General features: G+C 45.1%; 1 protein-coding gene across 2 annotated transcripts in view; it reads left to right on the top strand.

Annotated features, from left to right (window-relative positions):
- Window positions 1-346: 346 nt before the first annotated feature.
- The window catches only part of SLC16A9 (solute carrier family 16 member 9), a 48,056-nt gene continuing 24,070 nt past the window's right edge, over window positions 347-24,332 (top strand). Inside the window, exons 1-2 of one of the 2 annotated variants that reach the window (XM_056795774.1) lie at window positions 347-644; window positions 22,981-23,213. In XM_056795774.1, coding sequence (XP_056651752.1) covers window positions 23,018-23,213 — 196 coding nt within the window. In that variant the 5' untranslated portion in view covers window positions 347-644; window positions 22,981-23,017. Of the gene's footprint in view, window positions 645-1,264; window positions 1,285-22,980; window positions 23,214-24,332 lie in introns of those variants that run through there. The other variant, XM_056795779.1, reaches the window with a different exon arrangement.

The raw sequence follows: 24,332 nt of genomic DNA, 5'->3' as shown, positions 1-24,332 counted from the left end.
GCCGCCAGCCTCCCTCAGTGTGTTCCCGGCGCCCAGCTGGAGACTAGCGAGGAGCTAGCGACTAGCGCCCCCATCGCCAGCCCAGCCGCCGCCTTCTCCTCCTCCTCCTCTTCCTCTTCTTCCTCTTCCTCCTCCTCCTTCCCCCGCCGCCACCGCCGCCACTTGCTCAGCTACAACCGGTTCAGACTGGCCACGGTGCCCCGCAAAGGAGGGAGAGGGAGCGCGGGGGGGTGGGGGTGGGGTGGGGGGTGAAGAACTTGGCCGGGAGGAGCTGTGGCGTCCCCGGAGGCAGGGGGAGGGGGAGGGGAAAGGGGGAGGAGGGGGGAGGAAGAAAAGGAGGCGGCGGGTCCAGGGCCGCCTGAGGAGGGGGCTGCCTTCCTGCTCCATGTGGTCGCCCGCACCCGCTGTGTTCGTCCCGACTGGAGGGCGGCGGCTCCCCTGCGGGGCCAGAGCTGCAAGGCTTGAGCCGGGTCATTGCCCAATCCCCCCGCGGCGGCAGAGGCGGCGGCGGCGGCGGCGATAAATAGCAGCGCCCTGGGCCGCGGGGCCACCAGTGTGAGAGCCAGAGAGCCGGCGGGCGGCTGGCCGGACAGGACGCGCGGCCGCCGCCGTCCCTGCGCCCCCCGCGCCCGGCGCGCAGCCAGGTAAAAGGGCCGGAGCGGAAAGCAGCTGGGGGGGGGGGGCGGGGCGGACTGCGCGCCCACGGCCACGGTCACGGTCACCGCCACTGGCCAGCCGGCCTTCCTGCCGCGAGCCGAGCTGTCGCTCAGGCTGTCACCGGTCGCCGGAAAGCCGGGGGCCAGTGCCCAGCTAGCCCCTAGGAGACGGGAAGGGGTGCGGAGAGGGGGAGCATGACAGCGCGCCTGGTTCCTAGCGAGGTCTCCCCGGGAGTGTGAGATGGGGCTCCAGGGCTGAGCCCTGCGGGCTACCCGCCAGCACTTGGGGTTCAGGCGTTGGCGGAGCTGTTTGGGAAGTTGTGGCCTGTCCTGGGACACCGTGGGGAGAGAGAGCCCGCCCCCCGCCTCCCAGGCAAAGGGGCCCCCTGGGGCGCTCGGCGGGGGGGCCGGGCCAACAGCTCCCAGCCCAGGGCGCACCGCGGAGCGGAGCCGGCGAGGGGCCGCCGGTCAGCACCTCGGAGCCAGGTTCAGCACCACCTGGTCCAGCCAGGGCCCTGGCGGGAGAAGGAGCTGGCTGGAGAGCTTGGGCTTCGCTATGGAAACTCGGTCAGCAGGCGGGCTGCAGGGCTCAGCGAACTCCGGCGAAGTCGGCTTGGATTCCGCCCAGGTCAGGCTCGCGTTGGGGAGCGCTGGCTTCTGGCCCAGAAGGCTCCATAGAATGAGGTTCTAAGAGCGACTTCTTGTACCTGAAGGGGTTCCAAAAAACTCCTCGGAAAGAACTCCTGGCAACGTCAGTGCCGAGGTCTCGGGTGCAAAGTGACGGATGGAGGATGGAGGCAGCCCCCTCTCCCGCATCACTTCTAACTGTAAAAGGAGGCCGGCGGTGGCTGGGAGATGCGGGCAGGGGAACGAACGGGCGTGAGCGCTTTAATTATTTAACAGGCATTCATTAAGCTCCTACTATGTGCCTGGCACTCTGCTAAGCCCCGGGGATACGAAGAAACCCCCAAACGCCGTCCCTGTCATCAGGCAAATATCGGGGAACATACGGGGCACACACGGGGCAAACGGGAGGTACTTCAGAGGGGAGGGGTGGGGATGGGAAAGGCCGCCTGCAGAAGAGGGAGACTTGAGCCTTTTTACTGGAAATCTGGCAAGCCAAGAGGTGCGCGTGAGGACGGAGAGCATTCCAGGCACAGGGGACAGTCAGTCATTGCCAATGCCGCTGCTTGGGCGATGCTCTGTTGGAAGAACAGTCAGGAGGCTGGCGTACTGTAGAGTTTAAGGGGTGCGAAAGGTAGAAGAAGATTGGAAAGGGAGGGAGGAGGCAGGTTAGGAAGGGCTTTGAATGGCAGAGGCTTTATACTCCATCCTGGGGGTAATAGGGAACCAGTGGGAGTTTGGTGGGGAGGGAAGCCCATCTGCGCTTCCGGAAAATCTTTTTGGTCTCGGAGTGGAGGGGGGAGCAATCCCCAACCGGGCGAAAGGGACTGTCACTAGCACGTGGGAGGTGATCAGGCCCTGCACCAGCAGGTACGGTGAAGCCAGGAAGCACAAGGCTTGGTTGGCTAGGGGAGGCGGTGGCGATCACAGTACGAGGTTTGGAGCCCGGTGATTCGGAGATCCGTGATGCCCTTGATACAAAGCGGGAAAAGATGAGTTCGCTTTGGGGCTTGTGCAATTTGAGATGTCTGTGGGAATTTAGTTCCAGCGTCCATTAGTTACTTGAAGCTCAATAGCGAACTCAAATTCGAGATTTTGAAATCAAAACAGAAATCAGTGAGCGATGACAGATGATTTGTTCGTCGGAGCCCCTCTCCACGCCCCCTTTCATCTATGGACAAATTGTGCTTTAAAAAAAAAAAAAAGAATTGCTTTAAATCTGGCCTCAGACACTTCCTAGCTGTGTGACCCTGGGCAAGTCACTTGACCCCCATTGCCTAGCCCTTACCACTCTTCTACCTTAGAACCAATACACAGTATTGACTCCAAGACGGAAGATGAGGGTTGAAAAAAAAATTGTCCAAACGTCAGTGACCCTCCCTGATTCAAGACGGGAAAATGAGGGCTTAACCTTTATAACCTTCTGGGATCAGTTGGGAGGCCATGTGGCATTGTGGGTAAAGAGCTGTTCCTGGCAACAGGAAGATTGCAGTCCAGATTTTGACACTGACCTTCTAGCTGTTGGTCACCTTAACCTCCTTCTGACCCCCCCCCCCCCCAGGTTTGCTTTTTGAAAAGGAAATGGATTAGTGTTTTCTAGTGAAACTCTACCTGCAATCTAATCCGAGAATTAAGTCCAGCACCTGCAGTCGGTCCCATTCAGTACAAAGGACGTTTGTTTAGACCCTTCCTGTGGGCAACCCCGAATATGGAAACCCCAAATCTGAGAGGGACACAGTCTCGCCTCGGGAATTCTGTGGGCCAGAAAGCCGTGAGCTGCTTTGAGGAAGAAGGCAGAAAGATGTGAACTGAAGCCCAGCCTGTGACTGCGAGCTGGTTCACCCCTTGGGCCCCTTCTCCTCTCCGGCTCTAATCTAGTCTCTAAGAGAAGGTGCAGGGAGTTCCCTCTGCCAAAGCCATCATAGCTCCAGGACCTGTTTCTAGCTCTACTTTGGGGATCCAAACACTCATCTATCTTTTGTCAGACATCTTTTTTCTTATCTTTTTCTTTTTCTTTTTTAAGCCCTCACCTTCCATCTTGGAGTCAATACTGTGTATTGGCTCCAAGGCAAAAGAGTGGTAAGGACTAGGCAATGGGGGTCAAGTGACTTGTCCAAGGTCACACAGCTGGGAAGTGTCTGCAGACATCCTTTTTTAAAGAAAAAAAAAACTCACCTTACTGCGTATTGTTTCTAAAGAAGAAGAACAGTAAGGGCTAGGCAATGGGGGTTATGTGACTTGCCCAGGGTCACCCAGCTAGAAAATGTCTGAGGCCAGATTTGAACCCAGGTCCTCCTGCCTCTGAATCCACTGAGCCACCTAGCAGCCCCTAAATAGTTTCCAAAGCTGAAAACTCCTCTTTCTTTGCCTAACCTGGTCCAGAGTGTCACCAGGCTTGGCCAGGCTGGTCCTACTCCATTGTTTCTTGAACCTGCCTTGTCTCATATAATAGGAAGCACTAAAGACATGCTGTGTTCAATGCTGGGAGAAGGTGCACTGTCAGGACTAGTACTTTTTGCACCCAGTGCCTTTGGCACAAACACAGCCTAGGAAGGAGTTAACAGAGTAGTCCCAGATTCTGTGAAGCTGCTGCTGGAGGTCACCACAGACAGCAGAGTGTGGCCAGGCCGAGGAGGAGCTCTCAGGGGTGTGTCTGCTTAGGGGAGGGAGCTGGGCAACTTCTAATTTAATGATTTTTGCTTAGAGGGAGAACTGCTAGCACTATGTGCTCTCTCTGAATTTTAGCACCCTAAGATGAAGCCCTGGTCGCACCATCCCAGTTACTGCTCTGAATAAGTGCCAAGTAAATCCACAGTGGTAGGAATATCTATCTATCTATATCTATATATATTTAAACCCTCACCTTCCATCTTAGAGTCAATACTGTATATTGGCTCCAAGGCAGAAGAGTGGTAAGGGCTAGGCAATGGGGGTGAAGTGACTTGCCCAGGGTCACACACCTGGGAAGTGTCTGAGGCCAGATTTGAACCTAGGACCTTCCGCTCTAGGCCTGGTTCTCAATCCACTGAGCTACCCAGCTGCCCCCTGGGGATGTATTTTTGAAGGAGGTAGAATCTCAGCTGAGCCTTCAAGGGCTGATAAAATCTAGGGAACATGAACCAAAAGCTGAAATTGTGATGAATGTCGAGTCCTAAGGAAACAGTGAGGAGTGTAGCCTGCCCTATCCATTTCCTGGCCTTTATGCAATATTTAGGAAGCCAAGTCATCTACCAGATACAGTGCTCGGCCTGGAGTCAGGAAAATCTGAGTTTGAATGCAGCCTCAGGTACTTTCTAGCTGTGTGACCCTGGATGAGTCACTTTACTGTGCCTCAATTTCCTCCTCTGTAAAATGAGCTGGAGAAGGAATTGGCAAAACAGTTCAATATCTATGCCAAGAACTGACCCCCCCCCCAAAGGGGTCACAAAAGGTCTGACATGCTTAAACAACAATAGGCAGCATTTAGCTCAGTTGCTATCTCCAGATTCCCACCTTCCCTTTATTCTCCAGCTGTGATATTCCCTATTGATTCAGTTAAAGCCAATAGACATTTATTAGGCACCTGCTATGTGTGTGACAATCCCTCTTGGAGCTGGGGATAGAAAAGGGAACTTCCTGCCCTCAAGGAACCTGAATTCTAAGGGCAGGGAGTTACATGGACACAGATACTAGCTGATAGATGCAAAAGAAATCAGATGCAGCTGTGTGGGATCTGGCAGAGTGGTACCTACTGGGTGGTGGAGTCTAGGGCAGGAAAGGCTCTTGGAGGAGGAGGCCCTGGAGCTAAGCCTCCAAAGGAGTGAGGGATTCTGAAAGGGATTCCAGAAAGGATTCTGGAAGTATACAGGATTCTAGATATGAGGGTGTGGTGGGAGGGAGGCTGTAGGCTATACAGATGTGCAGGGTGGGATGTGGAATGTTATGTTCAGGGAAAGACAAGCAGGTCAGATTGATTTGAACAGAGAGACCTTTGCTTTGGTTTTTCAGAGTCTAATAAAGATGGCAGAGTAGGGACACTGGACAGACAGGCAGTCAGGAGACCTAGGTTCTAATCTTGGCTCTCCTAATAAATCTCTATTGGATTTTGATCAAGTTATTTAATGTCTCTGGGCCTCAGTTTCCTCATCTGTAAAATGACGGGTTGGACTAATGCTGGCTTCCAACTCAAAGGTTGTTTCAAACTTTAGCTAATTGTCCTTTAGCTTTCAACCTATTCTAAGATTATTAAAGAAAAATTATTATTATTATTATTTTTAAAACCCTTACCTTCTGTCTTGCAGTCAATACTGTGTATTGGCTCCAAGGCAGAAGAGTGGTAAGGGCTAGGCAATGGGGGTCAAGTGACTTGCCCAGGGTCACACAGAAAAATTATTATTATTAAGAAAATCCTTTGATAAATAAATGATGCTTCAGGGTAGGTCCAGAGAGAAGATCTCTGAGGTCAAGGGATGGATCTTTTTGGACTATTTGTGCTTTGATGTGGATTAGGGAAGTTCAGCCTGATATTGTTAGTCATTTCCAGTCATGCTGACCACATTGGGAATTTTCCTAGTAAAGATACTGGAGCCATTTGCCATTTCCTTCTCTGGGTCATTTTACAAATGAAGAAACTGAGGCAAACAGGGTGAAGCAATTTGTCCAGGGTCACACAGCTAGGAAGTGTGTGAAGGCAGATTTGAACTCAGGTCTTCTCCATTCCAGGCCTGGCACTCTCTCCACTGTACCACCCAGCTGCCTCTTGGGAGTATATCTTTGTGGGAAGATTTGATGCTTCTAGGATTTAAGGTTACACAGCCCTGATTCCCCTCTCTTGCCATCGGCCAATCTCCTTCTCTCCTTTTCAAAACCAACAAAAATCTGGGAAATAAACTCTTGATGGACAGGGCAAAAAACCTGGGTATCTGTCTCAATTTGTGTTCCAAGGAGAAGAAACAACACTCGGGGTCAACGGGGGACAACTGGCTGCTCACCAAAAATCACCTAATGCAGTGTTAATTGGCCACCAGGTACACTTGAAATTGTTTTCCCTCTGAAGGCCATGGCTATTAGTGCTGTGGCACATCTAGAAATTGGCCTGGCCTCTACCCTTACCAGACCCCATTGGAGCATTGGGTTCTGCTCTGGCTTTCATTTTGGGAAGGACATTATTATGCTGGGGAGTATCTAGAAGAGGGTAGAATGACTGGAAAAGGACCCCGAACTCATGCCACGGAAGGATCAATTCTTCAATCAGGGATGTTGAACTTAGAGAAGAGAATGCTTGTGGGGAAGAGGGTGAAGCTTAGCAGGATGCCCAGCACATAGTAGGTGTTTCATACCTACTTATTCCTTTCCCTCATATTTGAAGGGCTGCCATGTAAAACAATGAATCATGGATTCAAGCCTAGAAGGGATCTTAGTAGTCATTGGACTCAACTCTTTATTTTTTTTTAACAGATGAGATGTTCAATGACTACCCAAGGTCCCATGGGTACCGGGGAAGTGCCAGATTTTGAACCTAGAGGCCTCATTTCCAAAGTATTCTGCTTGATCCCCAAAAGGCAGAACTAGGAGTAGTGAATGAGAGGTGTAAAGAGGAATCATGTCAAGATGAGTTTCCTACCAAGTAGAACTGGACTAGACATGGCCGAAAGATTGCACATCTAGTCAATGTGGAAGGGGCCTCGATGGCCATCTCATCTGTTTCACTTTCCAGATGAGTCCAGGGAAGTTAGATGGTTTGCCCAGGCCCCACAGGTAGTAAATCTCAGACACAGGATTTGTTGTAGACCCTCTGACTCCAGTTCCATTTTCTAGCAATCATCCTACAAGGTGCTGATTGGTTTTGCATCCCTCTTTTCTTTGCCAGGAGTTCTTCACCCCTTTTCTTTTTTTTTTTAAACCCTTACCTTCTGTCTTGGAGTCAATACTGTGTATTGGCTCCAAGGCAGAAGAGTGGTAAGGGCTAGGCAATGGGGGTCAAGTGACTTGCCCAGGGTCACACAGCTAGGAAGTGGCTGGGGCCGGATTTGAACCTAGGACCTCCCATCTCTAGGACTGGTTCTCAATCCACTGAGCTACCCAGCTGCCCCCTCTTCACCCCTTTTCTATACACTTTGGCAGTCTGGAGAAGTCCATGGAGCATTCTCAGAATATTCTTTGATATCTACCCTCATAATGGAGGGAAACACTACATTCAGTTAGAGGGCAGTGAAAATGGAGACGCATATTTTGTCTTTCCATCCAAGTTCACGAAACCTCTGAAATCTATCCAAAGACCCCTTGGTGAATTCTGCTAAAATAGAATTTCCTTGAGCTCAGGGACTATCTCTGTTTTTTTTTTTTTTTGTCTCTAGAACCTAATTATATATTCGGTAATAAGTGCCTGTTTGACTAAAGAGAGGACTCCTTTAATGATGGTGGTGGTGGAATAATGTCTAGAAATGACTGTGGCGGCACAGCTAGGTAGCACAGTGGATAGAGTGCCAGGCTTGGAGTCAGCAGGTCCTGGGTTTAAATTTGATCTCAGACACTTCCTAGCTGTGTGACCTTGGGCAAGTTATTTCACCTTAATCTTAGAATTGCTACTAAGATGGAAGATAAAGGTCTTTAAAAAATACCTTTCCTTCCATCTTAGAATCAATAATGAGAATTGGTTCCAAGACAGAAGAGTGGCAAGGCCTAGCAATAGAGGTCAAGTGACTTGCCCAGGGTCACACAACTAAAGAAGTAGCTGAGCTGAGGTCAAATTTGAACACAAGACCTCTAGGCTCTAGGTTTGGCTCTCAATCCACTGAGTCACTTAGCAGCCCCAAGGCAAATGTTTTAAAAAATGACTGTGACATAGAAACAAAAGATTTCTTGTACCTTCTCCCCCTTTTTAAACAAAGGAGAATGGGCTGTTTTGGGGAGTGGTAGTTTATTCCTCACAAGCCAAGGGTGGATGACCAGGTCCCTGGGATTTTATTGTCCAGGAGAATTTGCCTCACCTACAGGTTGGACCAGATGTCCCAAGAGGTTCTGTGATCTTTAGAAATTGATCATTGCATTCTGTCTACCTTCTTCAACATACAATTAACCACCTTGATAGATCCTTGAGTTTTAGCTGGATGAATGAGTTGAAGGATTTTTGTCTTGTAAGCTCCTAGTTAATGGAAGAGTAGAGAAAAGCCTAACCAGGTACAACTAACACATTTATCCATTCACGTCATTAGAGCCTAAAAGACACCATGCTGATTGTGCTTCCCAATCTAGGTCCCAGTTCATCTAGGTAGGACCTTGCTCTCAACCTGGCAGATTTAATTAGTAGCTGGAGAAGACCTAGAAAGGCCTTGTGAGGTACTGCTGAACTTGGTGCAGAAATACTGATAGGATTCCTTCTCTCGTTTCCCCTCCTATCATGCCAGCAATATGACAATGGGCAAAACTCAGCCTCTCAGTTTCCCCAAATGTCAAATCATTATTTTGTAGCTTGGATCAGATGCCATAGAATCTGCCCTTAGCCTCAAGTCAGTGGGGTGTCTAGCAACTAAGCTGGCCTAATTAGTTTGGGCTCAGACACCAATAATGGAAGTAATCAGGAGGAAGGAAGCAAATGCCTGACTAAATAGACAGCCTTTGCAGAGGGGTGGGAGGAAGACAACATAAATCTTTGTGTGACTAACAGCAAAAGAAAAGTGGACAGGAGAGTTCAGCAGATGCTAAAAACAACTTTGACTACAGGATGCCAAGAACATGTGAGGAGATCTCTGGTTTTTGTCAAGAATTGGGCAGTCAGGTGATGTGAATGGAGCTCTGGTCTTGGAGTCAGGAAGACTGGGGTTCAGACACAGCCCAGTGGTGTGATCTTGGGCAAGTCTCGGAGCCTCAAATGAGTTGTTCTTGTTTTGGTCTAGACCTGCATGATGTAGATCAGATGATCTCTAGGAAATCACAGGGATTTTTCTGCTTTTACTCTTTATTTCAAATGTCTTTCTTGTCCTCTCACAAACGAGGGCAAGGTAATTATTTCCTCACAGCTCTGACTTTTCCTCAGTTTCTTCATCTGTGAAATGAGGGGCCTGGACTAGATGGCCTTGAAGGTCCAGTGCTCAATCCATAATGTCATGAGTCCATTAGCTGATGGTCTTTTATATTAAGGACTCTTCAGCTCTATAGCTTAAGGTCTTAATAACAATTTAGAGAAGAATGGAAAGAATAGTGACTCTAGTCAGAGATCATGTGGTTCAATTCTCCCTCTGATGAGTAATATAAGTGTGACCCTGGGCAAGTCATTTAACTCCCTGGGTGGCAGTTTCCTCGTTTATGAAATGAAAAGTTTGGATTCTACTGAGGTTCTCTCTAGACCTCTGCATTTAGGATCCTTTGTTCCTATGATATAATCATCATGATAGGAGACCATTAGCATGGCACAGTGGTTAACCTCACAAAATTGGAATCAGAAGAACTAGATTTCATTATTGGTTCTGATAGGAACTGTGTGACCAGGAGAAAGGCTTGAACCCCTCTGAACCTTGCACAAAATGGGGCTATTAACAATTTGTGCTGCTTAATCTCCCCAATTGTTTTGTGCTTTGAAAACCTTAAATAACTAAAGAAATAGTAGATTAAATAATTATTATTTGGCTCTTGCTTTAATAGGAAGTGACTTGAGTGCCCACATTTTCTAGGAATAAAGTTTAATATTCAGTGCAGATTCTCTTTTTTATTTTCTATAACTTTAAACAACTCAATGATGATATTAGGCAGTGTCTACATTTTTAGAAGAATCCATTGAAAATAACTAAAAAAATCCTTCCTCCTTCCTTCCTTCCTTCCTTCCTTCCTTCCTTCCTTCCTTCCTTCCTTCCTTCCTTCCTTCCTTCCTTCCTTCCTTCCTTCCTTCCTTCCTTCCTTCCTTCCTTCCTTCCTTCCTTCCTTCCTTCTTTCCTTCCTTCCATCCTTCCTTCTGTCTTTCCTTCCTTCCTTCCTTTCTTTAAAAAAAACTAATTCATTAAGTTATTGGTTACATTAAAATTCTCAGATATCTCCTTCTCTACTTTTCCTCCCTGCATTAGAAAATGCATTTGCCAAAATAAGTGTATATATATATATGTATATATATATATATTACTATGTCTTGTTTATTTCTATTTATCAGTTCTTTCTCTCAAAGTGGACATGCACAAGTCATTCTTCAAACCTCTAGGCTACTTCCTAAGATTGCCAGCTGCATTGATAGAAAGGTATTTCCTCATGTGGGAGTTCCCAGTACTGGTGAAATTATAGACTCAGCCCCTGTCCTTATATAGAAAAACCAAACAATTTCCCTAAGGCTGACAGGACAATGACTACAGGGACAAATGTTTATATAAGGTAGCTGGGACACATGGATTCATTGGCTCGCATTGGAAGGAATAAAAAAATGAGACATATCTGAACAAGACTCCCCTCTATAATTTTCCCATGTGGCTATTCAGCCTTCTCTCAGATCTCTCCAGTGAAGGGTACTTCACTACCTACCCTGGAAACCCATTCTCTCTTGGGGATGCCCTCATTATTGGAAAATTTTTCTTTCAATCATGCCCAAATTATCCTCCTGTCAACTTCCATTCATCACTCTCAGTTCTGCCCTCTAGGACCAAGGAGACCAAGTCTAACCCTTCCACAAGACAGCTCTTAAGTCCCTTGAAGAGGGTTATCCTGCCCCACTATGAGTTTTCTCTGGTTGAGGCTAAATCTCCCCATATATCATTGCCACCACTAATTCTGGGTTGGGTTTGGGGGACATTGTTTTTGCTTGCTTCTTCTCCAATCTGTTTGCCCAGTCCTTCAAAGTCCAGATTGCTTCTTCTCTTTCATATCACTCCCTCTAACTGTAGTTATATACCAAGTATCTGAACTGAGCCTCTTCTTTGTACTCTTTCACTAGGTGATCTCATTAATTCCCAGGGGGTTAATTATCTCTATGCAGGTGATTCTCAGATCTACATATAGAACCCTCTTCTCTCTCCTGACTCCTGCTCTAGCATCACCAGCTGTCTCTTGGAGCCTTTGAAATAGATTTACCATTGTCACCTTAAACGTGAAATGTCCAAAACAAAACTTATCTTTTCCCTAAAACTCTATTTGCTTCCAAACTACCCAATTGTTTTGTCTATAGTTGTGTCCAACTCTTTGTAACCCCACTTGGGGTTTTCTTGGCAAAGATACTGGAGTGGATTGCCATTCCTTCTCTAGCTTATTTTACACATGGGAAAATCAAGCAAATGGGATTAAGTCATTTGCCCAGGGTCACGCAACTAGTAAGTCAGTCTCTGAATCTAGATTTGAACTCAGGTCTTCCTGACTCCAGGACTGGCACTGTGCCACCTAGCTGTCCACCAACATTTTTTTTAGTAACCCAGATTCTCAACCTTAGACTCATCCTCAACTCCTCATTCTCACTCACTGCCACATCCAATCAACTGCCAAGTCTTTTTTTCATTTGTACAATATCTCTCATACATGCCCCCTTTTCTCCATTCATAAAGCCATCATCTTAGTTCAGGACCTCATGACCCATCCCCTGGAACTGTTTTGATAGCCTCCTAATTGGTCTCCCTGCCTCAAAAATTTCCCCACTCCCATCCATTCTCTACACAGTTGCTGACGTTATTTTCCTAATATACAGATCTGACTGTGCCATCCTTTTACTCAGTGAATTCCTGTGCTTCCTCTTGCCTCTAGGACCACATGTAAAGTTAGGCAGTCAGGGAACATTTATTGTGTACTCCATGCCAGACATTTTGAAATCCTTTATTTGAAGAACCCTTCCTACCTCTTTAACCATCATATATGCTATTAGCGGCCTCTTCTTGCTCATCCCAAATAATTCTCCATCTCCCGTCTCCAAGCCTTCAGATGTGCAGAATGTCTTCCTTTTCTGGTTTCCTTCAGGAATCAGCTCAAGCATTTCTTTCTGCAAGAGGCTTCTTCTGGTCTCTTCAGATGGTATTGCCTTTTTCTCTAAGGCTACCTTGTATCATCTTTCTATGTGTCCTGTAAATACCTATTCATGTAAATAGCATCTCCCCGATAGAATGGGAATTCCTTGAGGACAGGGACTATTTTTGCTTTTTTTTTTTATCCATAGCTTATGGCACAAAGCCTGGCACATAGCACACCCTTAATAAATACTTGCTAGTTGCCAGTCACTGAGGATACGATGAAAAATGAAAAATGTTTGTGGCTCCTCAAACAGCCCATTTCATTATAAATTCCTCTAGAATTGACAGGTAGGTCTGTATTCCAGTGAATTGAATGAATGATCTTGGCCCTTTATCATCAGGATCACCTGGGGTGGGTGATCCTTCCTCAAAGAAGTTCCTCTGGTTGTGGTGAGAGCTCTGGCTAAGCAGTGGTGGGGTGAGCCAGCTGGCTGCCTTTGGCCAGGGCAGCTCACAGCCCTGAGGATTCTGGCTCCTTGGGACTGTTTCCATTGAAATCCCGGAGAGAGAGACACAGAGACGCTTCTCTGCACTTAGTCTTGGGACTGAAGTTTTCACCCTCTGAAGTCCCGAGGGAAGAAATAAGCTTGTTATTTTTTTAGCTAGGGAATGATGGGGCAGCTTTTTGGGGAACTGCCACATCTAATGGTGCCATTCATGTGACCCCTCTCTGCAGGAACACAGGGAAATGCCCCATGGGAGAAGGGGACATAGCGACAACAAGCCTCTGGTTACCAACCCAGCTCTTGGCCCTTTCCCTCTGGATTATACTTTGCTTTAGAAAGAAAAATCCTTCATCAGCAAAGAGATTTCAGCTATTTTGTTCTCATCTTTTGAGCATATTTGATATGGGTATTTTTTTTGGAGAAAATTAGGATCTTGGGAATTTGGGTATGGGGCATGACTAAGACATTTTATTGGCTCTTTTTATAGGAGTCTTTTGGCACATGGATGCTTTTCCTGCCCAGGCCCTTTCCTAACACACCTACACATTCCAACCCTTCAAAGTAGTCCAAAACAAGCATGCCAGATTTGCAGATGGTCCAACTGTTTTCCTTCATCTCTATTTTTGTACATTTCAGAGCTAAGAACCATAGAGTACCAGTTTTGATCACTGCTTATTGACTAACTAACTGGCAGGGGTTTCCAAAAGCCTTAACTCCCCTTTGGGCCACTTTGTGGACTGATAGTTAGAAAGGACATAAGAGATGATCCAATCCAACTTCTTCGTTTTGTGGATGTCAAAACTGTGCTCTGGAGAGATGTGATGGCTTACCTGAGATCATGTAGTAAGTGGTGTAGAGCGGAGATGTAGACTTGGAAGCTCTGCCCTCCAATATAGCCCATTTGGCACCATGGCACCCTGCAGTCTTACCCCCTTCTTTCCCTCATCTCTCATAGTCCTCCTACCTATGATATGTTAGGGAAATGACACCCATGGCTTCCCATTGCACCTTTAATCTTCTAGAGAGTTGAGGTCAGTCACGTGTTGCTAAAGCAATGATCTACCTGGTCATTCTTCCCTTAAACCAAAAAGCTTTCACCCCATACCTGAAATTTAAAGGAAAGTCTGAAGGTAAGGATCCTCTCCTTTTCACTTGCTGGTTTTTCTCTATCACATTCTAAGGGTTGGCAGGAATGTGAGGGGTTCTAAACAAGATCCAGATATAGATTTCCAATTTTTATCCCTCCCATGAGAATTAATGGAATTGTAGGACAGTTAGCCATTGCCTGGCCAAAGATCATCCTTTTAAAAAGTAGGACAAGCTCACTGGGGAGCCAGTCTAGACTTGAGACAGGAAACAGCTTTGAAGAGTGGGACCTCTGTAAATTGAGAAGGTTAGCCCTAACTGTTGGGTGTTGAGCTGGGATGAGGAACAAGCTTAGAGAACCCTGCCTAATGGAGATTCTGAGTCAAGGGGAAAAGCAGAGGGATACCAAGAGACAATAGGGCTCTCTGTAATGCTGGAGGTAGGAATGACCTTGACCACATGTTTTGTCTAAGTGTGTGCCTTTCTACCATTGTCCTCTTAGTATGTACACCTCCTTTTCCCATTGAGGCATGAGAATGCTATTATTGTTCAGACAATTTCATTTTAGTAAATGCCTTGACTTTGAGCTAATGATATCTACTACTTGATTATTATAGGGAATCTTACTGATGGGGGCTCACAAACTACAGTTTTAAACATCCAGATTTATAGAGCAACTTGAACCTAAGAATAGCCACACATTTCTATTCTGGGAACTCAATGTGGGAGAGGGCTAGTTTTTAGAGGAAGCCCTGTACAATTTTAAAAGAAATAAAATATTAAATATTGAATCTGACTTTAGCTAAAAGCACTTCAGGAGCACAGGCCAGGAGAAAATGATGATTTGTAATATTATAAAATATAAATGATGATTAAGAAAATAGATGCACCAAGAATAACTACCTAAAGGGATGATAACATTAACATCGGTTGGTTAAAATTGTTATTATTAGTGATGGTAATAATAGCTGATGCTTTTGTAGACTTTTTAAAGGTTGCAAAATATTTGAGATACATTATCTAATTTGTAAGCATTAGCTATAATTCTATATTGATACTTTAAAATTTTTTTCTAAAGAAAATCAACATTTTTACCCAGAAATTTAATTTTAGTCACACAAGCTTTTTTTGTGCTTTTAAAAATATTATTTCTGAATTTAAAAAACAATAATAACAACCACCAAGAAGTGTGTTAGCATTTTTTAGGTTTTTTGAGGCCTGCGACTTTCCCTCAAAAGACTGAAAAGAATGAAGGATCCACTTTAGAAACCTCTTAAGGAATTTAGAAGAGGAAGAGAAGCCCTGATTTGTCAGTGATTTGGGTTTTCTCCTATATCTCCCTTCCAGAACACCTCGGACTTCATTTATATCTTCTACTTACCCATCTAAGGATGGAGAATGAGCAGGGGTTAGTAAATCACTTAAGAGAGCTCAGATAATGAATTTGGACTCCTTGTGCTTGACCCTGCCTAGTAGAAGAAGTGGAGGGAGGGGTGAGGGTGTGCAGAAGTTGCAGGGAGTTGATTTAGACTCGATATAAGGGAGCACCCACAATAAGATCTCTGAAAAGTAGAATGGGATGCTTTGGGAGGTAATGAGCTCCCTGTCATCAGAAGCCAGGTTAGATGGCTACCAGTCAAGAATAGGATAGATAAAATTTCTGGGCAGATATGAATGGACCAGATGCCCTCTAAGGCTCATTCCAACTCTTGGGGCTCTGAGATCAAGTCCATTATCCTCATATTGGTCATGAAGAGCAAACTAGAAGAGATACTTTTGTTTTACTTTTTAAAAAATTAGACCTGCAGTCTATTATTTGAAAGAGCCCTTTACCCAAGTCAGAGAAGTTACCTGCTCTCTGTGGCAATGACCCAGCTCTGCCTTAGTCAGAGACCAGAACTCTGTCCCGTGCCTCGCCTATACTATTTCTTGTGGGTTAGGGTGCACTGGAATCCCCAAAGGATTGTTTAAAAATAGCTAGTGTTCTTTTAGAGAGGGAAGGTGACACGATGGCTAGAAGGATGAATTTAGAGCCAGACACGACTGGATTCAGTTCTCACCTCTGGCACATACTTGCGGTGGGGCCATAGGCGAGTTGCTTCACCTCCAGACCTTAGGGAACTCTCTAGGACTGATCTGCTAAATTTTAGGTCATAATGATCTCCTTTGACATATCTAAGCAGTATTCTGTTACCCTGACTATAAATTGGAAGCCTGTGAAGTCAGCCAGGGCAAAAGCCTTTTCTCCCTTGGATCTACCCAGTTTTGTAATCAGTGTAGTGGAAATGCCTTCTCTGCACAATGGAGGTTTGGGGAGTTGGTTTCAACTGCCCTTTCGAGCCCTAGGTCCTTGCAAGACCTGTAGACTTGGCAACTTGTGCATGAGTTAACCCAGGGTTGAACACTGAGCATGGGTGTGCACGGGAGGAAAACAAACCCCCAAACCCTTTGGGGGCAATCAGTAGAATTAAGAGCCTCACATGGAACCGCACTTTCTGTGGATATTGTCCAACCTTTTGAGTGCATCACGGGAAAGCTGGCTTCTCACATCTGGGAATCTTAGTAGCCTACGATCTCAATTTGAGTCAGTGGTATGATGTGGGCTACTGTGACCTGGGGTTCTATTGAGAGGCAGAGTCTGGAAGAAGGAGGTAACCTTGAAACAGGAGCTAGAAAACCACTTGGGAAAGGTTTTTGGTTTGGTTTGGTTTGGTTTTTTACTGGGGCTTATAGGAGGAGGTTGTGGCCCTTCTTGCCAAGGCAATTCCCTCTACTAGGGCCAAGGGATGCCGTTCCATCCTTCCTTCTTCAGAAGATTGCCCCATCTGCCATCCCTACTTTCTCATGAATCTTTCTCCTGTCTTTTGGCTGCTTCCCTGCTGTCTGCACAAATATCCACACCTCCCTGTCCTTCCAAACAATCAAACAAACAACCCTTGCTTGATCTGATTGTTCCCACTATCTTTCCTCTCTTTCATGTTTAAACTCCTGGAGACAACTGTCAACAATTGGTGCCCCCACTTCTTTTCCTCTTTCTTAATTCCAAATTCTCTACAGTCCCACTCCCGACTTTATCATTCAATGGAAACTCTCCTTCAAAGTAACAGTGATCTCTTGACTGCCAGATCTGATGAAGCATGAAGGTGCCAAAGCTAGCTGCCCCTGAGCAGGCATTTTTTTTCTGGCTGCCTCCCACACTTGGATGTCTCTCTCTTCTCGTGTCTCCCTCCTGGCTTCTCTGGCCTCCTCCAAATCTTGGCTCAGATCTTACTTTCCCTAAAAAAGAAGCCTTTCCTACTTCATATCAGAGGGAAACTCTGAGTTTACCTCCAATTTGCTCTGTATATGTCTTGTCTATCCATCGTCATTTGCAGATTGTTTCTCCATTAGAATGTAAGCCTCTCAAAGGCAGCGACTAGCCTTGCCTATCGTTGGTGCTTCGCTAAGTGCTTCACACCTAGTAAATGCTTCATAAGTGCTCGCTGACTTGACTTGACTGTTCTCTGCCCTGGTAAGACCTCATGGACTATTGTCTTCCTTCCTGGGTGCCATATTTTAGGAAAGCCAGATGTCAGTTAGATGGAGAATGTCTAGAAAAAAAAGATAGCAAGAGTAATGAAGACTTGCTAGTCCGTGTTACTTAAAGACTGATTGGGGGAACTAAGGGGCTCAACAGATAGAGTGCCAAGCTTGGAGTTGGAAGCACCTGGGTTCAAATTTGACCTCAGACACTCCCTAACTGTGTGACCCTGGACAAGTCACTTAACTTCATTTGCCTAGCCCTTACTGCTTTTCTGCCTCAGAACCAATACTTGTATTGATTCTAAGATAGAAGGTATGGGTTTAAAAAAATTGATTGAAGGCACTGAGGTTGTTCTGCCTAAAAAAAGAAGGTTATAGGGAGAGCAGCTGGTCTTGGGACTATTTATTACAAAGCTGTAAACATTCAGTTAGGACCTAGTGCTACAATATATTGGGGGTTCAAAGACAAATGAGGACATTTAAGAATTTTAAGAGTCTGAGATATGATTTTTCAGTTTTCTTAGCATCAAGCCTAATTATACTCTCTGCAACTTGGCTATAGTCAAAATGTGGGAGGCAAGATCTGAACTCAGGGCTTCTTGACATTTTGTAAGTGTTACAAAAGGCCTTTCCTACATCTCTCTCCTGCCTATAACTATCTGCCCTGCCTGCCCCCACATACCCCTGACTCTACTTTTCAAAACAGCCAAGACAATCCCAGGTGGGAGCAAAGGGGACCAGCCTTGTGGGAAGAAAAGGAGTGAGTCATACTCCAACCCCCAAGACTTATTTGCTCTTTGCTTGTCCCCAGGACAAATGGAGCCCCTTTATGTTCCAGGGCCTGACTCATCTCTTCACCCCACCTCTAGGTAGAGTCTAGGCCTGTTCACTGCCCCCAGATACTACAACCCTGCCCTAGTGATGAAGGGAGTGGGTGACCCCAGTCGTGTTCCTTTGAAAGGCAGACAGATCTTGCTTCAGATCTCTGGTTTAGCCCTGACTCGAAAAGTTTCCCAACTGGATCCAGGTGGAAAATAAAGAGGATCTTGGTTCTTTAGAAATTTCTAAATTCCTGGCAGTAAAAAGGGAAATAGATGAGTCAGTCCTGGGATGCGGGAGGAAAGGAAAGAGCCAGCTTAGTGTTCCTGGAAAGACCCACCCATCTCTTCTGGCCTGACCAGATCAGGCTCTAATCTTGCCTAGTGGAAGATTGGAATAGAAAGAGCACTTGTTTTAAGGTTAGTAGATCTGTCCAACTTCTGTCATTAGCTCTGTGACCTGGGCAAGTTATCAAACACCTCTGAGACTCAGTTTTCCCATCTGAAAAGGGAAAAGGGGGTGAAAAGAACTTTAAAGAGCTGCAGAAACATAAGCCTTTATTGGATACACAAAGCATTGTGGGGAATAAAACACATTCTATACATAGATTTGAGAAGTGAGGGCGCTCACAGTTGGGATGGAGGGAGGTAGTGACAGGATGTGACACTCCAAAACCAAACCCCAAAACATATACCCAAATAAATAAGTGATAAATCATATTCTTTCATCTGCATAGCATTCATCTGGATAGCACTTCTTTTTCCATAAGCCCCTCAGAATTGTTCTGGATCATTGTATTGCTGAGAGTAGCTAAGTCTATCACATTTGATCATCCCACAATATTGCTGTTACTGTGTACAATGTTTTCCTGGTGCTGCTTATTTCACTCTGCATCAGTTCATGGAAGTCTTTCCGGTTCTTTCTGAAATCATCCTATTCATAATTCCTTATGGCACTATTGTGTTCCATGACCATCATATACCACAGTTTGTTCAACCATTCCACAATTGAGGGAGATCCCTTTAGTTTCCAATTCTTTGCCACCACAAAAAAAGAGCAGCTATAAATATTTAGGTACAAACAGGTCTTGTCTCATTTTTAAAAATCTCTTTGAGATACAATGAAGATTCTTGATGAAGAGACTAAGGTGGTCAGATTTATCTTTTATGGAGATTATACTGGAATCTTCTTGAAGGATGAATGGGAAAGGAAACCTAGATCTTGAGCTAGGAATAGCACACTGTTATTTATATTTGGAAGAGATCAAAATATACCCCACCCCTTTTAAACTATTACTTTCCATCTTAGAGTCAAGACTGTGTGTTGGTTCCAAGGCAGAAGGGCAGAAAGGGTTAAGCAATGGGGGTTAAATCATTTGCTGAGGGTCACACAGCTAGGAAGTGTCTGAGGCTACATTTAACCCAAGACCTAGCTCTCAATCCATTGAGCCGCTTAGCTGCCCTTGAAAATATATACATGAAAACAAGGATATTAAAATCTGTAATATATAATATAGAATTCTATTACCCTAAGCCCAAGAAACTAGGTTTACTCAGCTGAGGAGAAGAGTTGAAAAAATCCAGACAATTGGCATGATTCCAATCAGAACTAAAATGGAGCTAGGGCCCTTAAGCTGAAAGTCTTCCACTTGGGAAGCCAAATTAGTGATTCAGTAGACCTCTTCTCTCTTCACCCTGAGCCTGCCTTCCTCTTTGTCTCTTCCCTCTCCTTTCACAACACACAGGATAGCTCTGAGAAACTGAATTCTTTTCATAAGAGATTCCTGAATTGTAAAGGTGGGATGCCCTATGATGGAAGCCACATGGTGCCCTAGAGAAAAGAAGCCAATATGGGCCATGGGTTTGGATTAAGTGGGTGAAAAATGACCATATGGACTGTGGCATGTGGTCTGATGGATAGAGCCCATACACAGAGCCCCTTCATCAGTATATCTGGGGTGGGGCTGGCACTGCAGATGGGTGGGGAGTTGGATCTCAGATTGGACAGGAATGAGAAAGTAGGTTCTATTGCATTTAGGAAATCAGGCAAGACTTCTAATGGTGGCACACTTCCCTGGTATGAGGACCATTGTTTGAATAATAAAATTCATCTGTCAGTGCTGTATGGATGTAAATCTGGAATGCCCCAGTCTCAGAGAAGTCAAAGTTACAGTTGCTCCAAAGGGTAATAGAGATACAAATGGTGAGCACAAACAGTTTATTACATGATTTCAATAATCAAGAAGCAGTATTATAAGGGGCATTGAGGAAACTTGTCATTGGCCAAGGAAGTGTAGTGAGGATGAGAGGGATAAGAGAGGGACTGGTAGCCATGTAAGGTAAAAGCACCTACCATATTGGGTAGACTGGCCCTCTGCAGAAGATGGATGAAAACACACGTGAGAAAGTATGGATAGGTGACAGTATGCCCCATCGTTGGGATAATGAGTGCCACCAGTGAGATCACAGTTCTTCAGAAATATTATTATCAGCCCTACTACTATTATAACTGTGCCATTTTGGTACTGTAACAGCCATTTGGCCAAGTCTTAGACCATACCTAGCCAAGGGGGTCCAAGTTGCTACAGACCATAGGAGTTATATTTCTTCCCAGGTTGGGAAGAGAACCTATTATGGGATCAGACCTGGAGGGAGTTTTCCCATTACCACAAGAGTTTTAAGTCTCTCTGGAGAGGGTCATGAAGAAGAGAGTCGAAGGGATAGAGAGATTTGGAGAGGTGGAGAAGGAAAGACTGAAAGAAGAGTGGGGATGTTAAGAGCTGGGATAGAAAGAATTAGCAGCACAGAGGCAAGAGACAAAGGGAGAAATAAAAGTAGAACTGGGCTTCCAGGAACCCTATAGACATCTCAGAGCAGAATATGTGGCTTGAAGCTATTGGTTGTTATCGTATTCTTTGAAGATAGCTGGAACTTCCAAAAAATGAGTTTTTTTTTCCCCATAACTTCTGTTTCCTATGTCTGTTCATTAATATATTTTTTTGTTGTTATTCAGTCATTTCAATTGTGTCTAACTCTTTGTGACCCCATTTGGGTTGGATTTTTTTTTGACAAAAAATTTTGGAATGACTTCCCACCACTGTACCAACTAGCTGCTCTATTAATATAATAACTAATATTTATATGTACCTACTATGTGCTAGGTACTATGCTAAGTGCTTTACAACTATAATATCAATTGATCTTCACAAAAAACCTTGGAGGTAGATATTACTTTTTATCACCATTTTACAGCAAAGAAAATGGAGGCAGATGTTAAGTGTTTTGCTTGGGGTCACAAAGCTAGTACATGTCTGAGTTTAGATTTGTACTCAGATCTTCTTGACTCTAGATCCAGTGAAGTGCTCTACCCACAACTCCACTTATACCTAACTGCCTCCATAAGTATCATTTACTCGGCCTGATTCTTTTTTTTTTTAAACCCTAACCATCTTAGAATCAATAATGGGTACTGGTTTCAAGGCAGAAGAGCAGTAAGGGCTAGGCAATGGGGGTCAAGTGACTTGCCCAGGGTCACACAGCTGGGAAGTATCTGAGGCCAGATTTGAGTCCAGGAGCTCCAGTCTCTAGGCTTGGCTCTCCATCTTCTGAGTTACCCAGCTGCTCCCTCTGTCTGATTCTTTACCTGGATATTTCTGGTAATCTGTATCCTTGCTTCAGCCATAAAGAAGGCAAGGGTCAGCTTAGCTAGGGATGAATATAAATGGAAAGCAACGCAGAGAGTCAAATCCCTGCCTGTTAGGAATTTTCCTAACTGGGGGCTCTGAGTGATTATGATTATACTTCTCACTTTTCATTTAATAGAAAACTGGGAAACATCAGAGAAGAGGGCCATGTGGACCCAGGGATCATCAGAGTGCCCCTCAGCTAAAAAATGAACAGGTTGTTCTAACAGTGGGTAGATGATTAAATCTCCAGTGATAAATGGGAGACTAGAGAATCAGGCCCTCCAATATGGTGGAGAGAGGACTTTCTCGTCCTGGTTCAGCTATCTATTACTCATTATGACCTTAGGCCAGTTTCTTCCTCTGAAAATCCAAGGACTTGGACTAGATGCCTTCTAAGATGCCTTCTGGCTCTGATCCATGATCACGTGGATTTCTCTTCCTGAAGCCTTTCCTGCCCTCTCCCCCCACCCCTAGATTCTTTATTTTGGGGGTTATCTGTCATATGTCACATGGTCTCCCCCATGGAAGCTCCTTGAAGACAGGGACGATTTGGTCATTGTCTTTGCACGCCCACAATGTGTGGTCTTTTATAAGTGCTTAATAAATGTTTATGGACTGGTTGAACCTTGAAGCCTTGATAGGTCTCATTTTCTCTGCAAATTGATTTTGATGAGCTCTTAAGATTCCTTCCAGTTTGAAATCCATGATCCTAAGCCTTTACCTTTTCAGTAGGAATCAGCCTGGTGTGGGGGAATTGTTAAGTAAGCATTTGTCGCATGGTCAAAGGTCTTGAGTTCAAAGCTTCCCTGCAGCTGCCAAAGTATGTGGGATTGATTGCATCAAGAGAATCATGAAGTTAGGAAAGCTGAACTTCCAAAAATATCTTGTCCTGAATTGGAGAGTCCAAAGATTTTTGCCTATATTGCTATTCATACGTATATATTTTTTTAATTATTAAGTATGAGAAAGTGAATATGCTCTTTTTGACTGGCTTATGCTCTCTCTCACTCAATTGCGTTTGTTTATTTGTTTCCTTTTTTATAGGAATGTAAGTTCCTTGAAGGCAGGCTCAAGCTCTTTTTCATTTGGGCTTTGCACATCTGGGTTCGAATGAATGAATGGGTCAATAGCTTTACAGAGTATAACCTCCACTGAGTTCTAAATGTCCTTTTTTTTACGTTTGTGTTTTTGCTCAGGACCTGCCTGTGAACCACCTCCTGATTTCGCTTAATAATGGAACCAAAAAAGCCTCCCGATGGCGGATGGGGCTGGGTGATTGTCGTGGCCTCCTTCTTTACTCAGTTTTTGTGCTATGGATCCCCGTTGGCAGTTGGAGTCTTATACATTGAGTGGTTGGATGTTTACAAGGAAGGAAAAGGAAAGACTGCTTGGGTTGGATCGCTCGCCAATGGAGTTGGCTTGATTCTAAGTAAGTAACTCTAAGCACATGCCTTATCTTGTAGTGGGAATTGAAGAAATCAAGATTAGATTCCATTAATGACCTCTGATTTGGAGCCTGAGGATGTGGGTTCAAATCCTGACTCTTCTACTTTCTACTTGCATGACTTTGGGCAAGTTACCCTCCCTTTCTGGGGCTTCTGTTTTCTGTTTTTGGTCATGATGGCCTCCAAGATCCATCCTCACTCCGCATCTGTGATCCTCCGATTCTAGCATCATCTCATAAAGGCATTCTTGCTCAAGCCTTGTGGGGTGAGGGGCATCAGGTGGTCTGTACTGCCATCCGATGGGTGTGGCATGCAGTACAAGGTCCTTCAGGCTAAGAAAGGAGTGTAGCTAGCACCCACACTGGGATGGATGGACATCCAGTTACTTGCCACGGTACAGTGGTTTGAACACAAGATATTCAGTTCAATTAAGCAACCATTTATGAAATACTTACTACTCTGGGAAAGTCACTGTGCCAAGGTCTAGGGATATAGAAGCAAGATCAAAACAGTTTCTGCCCTCAAGGAGCTTCCATTCTACCAGATTCTGACATGCCATCATGAGTCAAATCCCATCACCTAGACTAAAGCAACAGCTTGATGAAGCGGACAGGACAGGAACCTGGGTTCAAATTCCTACTTATGTGATTATTGACCCATGTAGGCAAGTCACATCACCCCTGTGGCTCAATGAAATTGTGGGGTTGGGTGAGATGCCTTGGTCCCTCCCCTTCTCTTCCTCCTCAATGTATTTCCACACTTGTCCAATATGAGTTCTTTTGATTAATAGGTTAATAATGTAAGCCATCAGTTTTATAAGGCAATCCTAACACTCTACACATTTGGTGGAGGTTTTAGTTTTTTAGTAGGAAGAGTGACCCCCAAACCTGTCTGATTTATGAGTTTGGAAATTTCTCCTAAGCATTATTATGTCTGAGATGTTAATGCCATCTCTCAGCAACTGAGCTCCTTTAAACAGATATCTAACTTAACCCCCTGCCCCCCGAAGCTATTTCTGTATCACTCATTAACAGAACTCTTGCAGAGTAGTTTGGACCATGACCAGTCTATCAGACTGAGCTCAGAAGGAGTCCCTTGGTATT

Source organism: Monodelphis domestica, chromosome 1 (assembly GCF_027887165.1).
Source record: "Monodelphis domestica isolate mMonDom1 chromosome 1, mMonDom1.pri, whole genome shotgun sequence".
In the NCBI taxonomy this organism is placed as follows: Eukaryota; Metazoa; Chordata; class Mammalia; order Didelphimorphia; family Didelphidae; genus Monodelphis; species Monodelphis domestica.
Note: the sequence above shows the minus strand (reverse complement) of the source record. Positions and strands in the feature narration are given on the sequence as shown.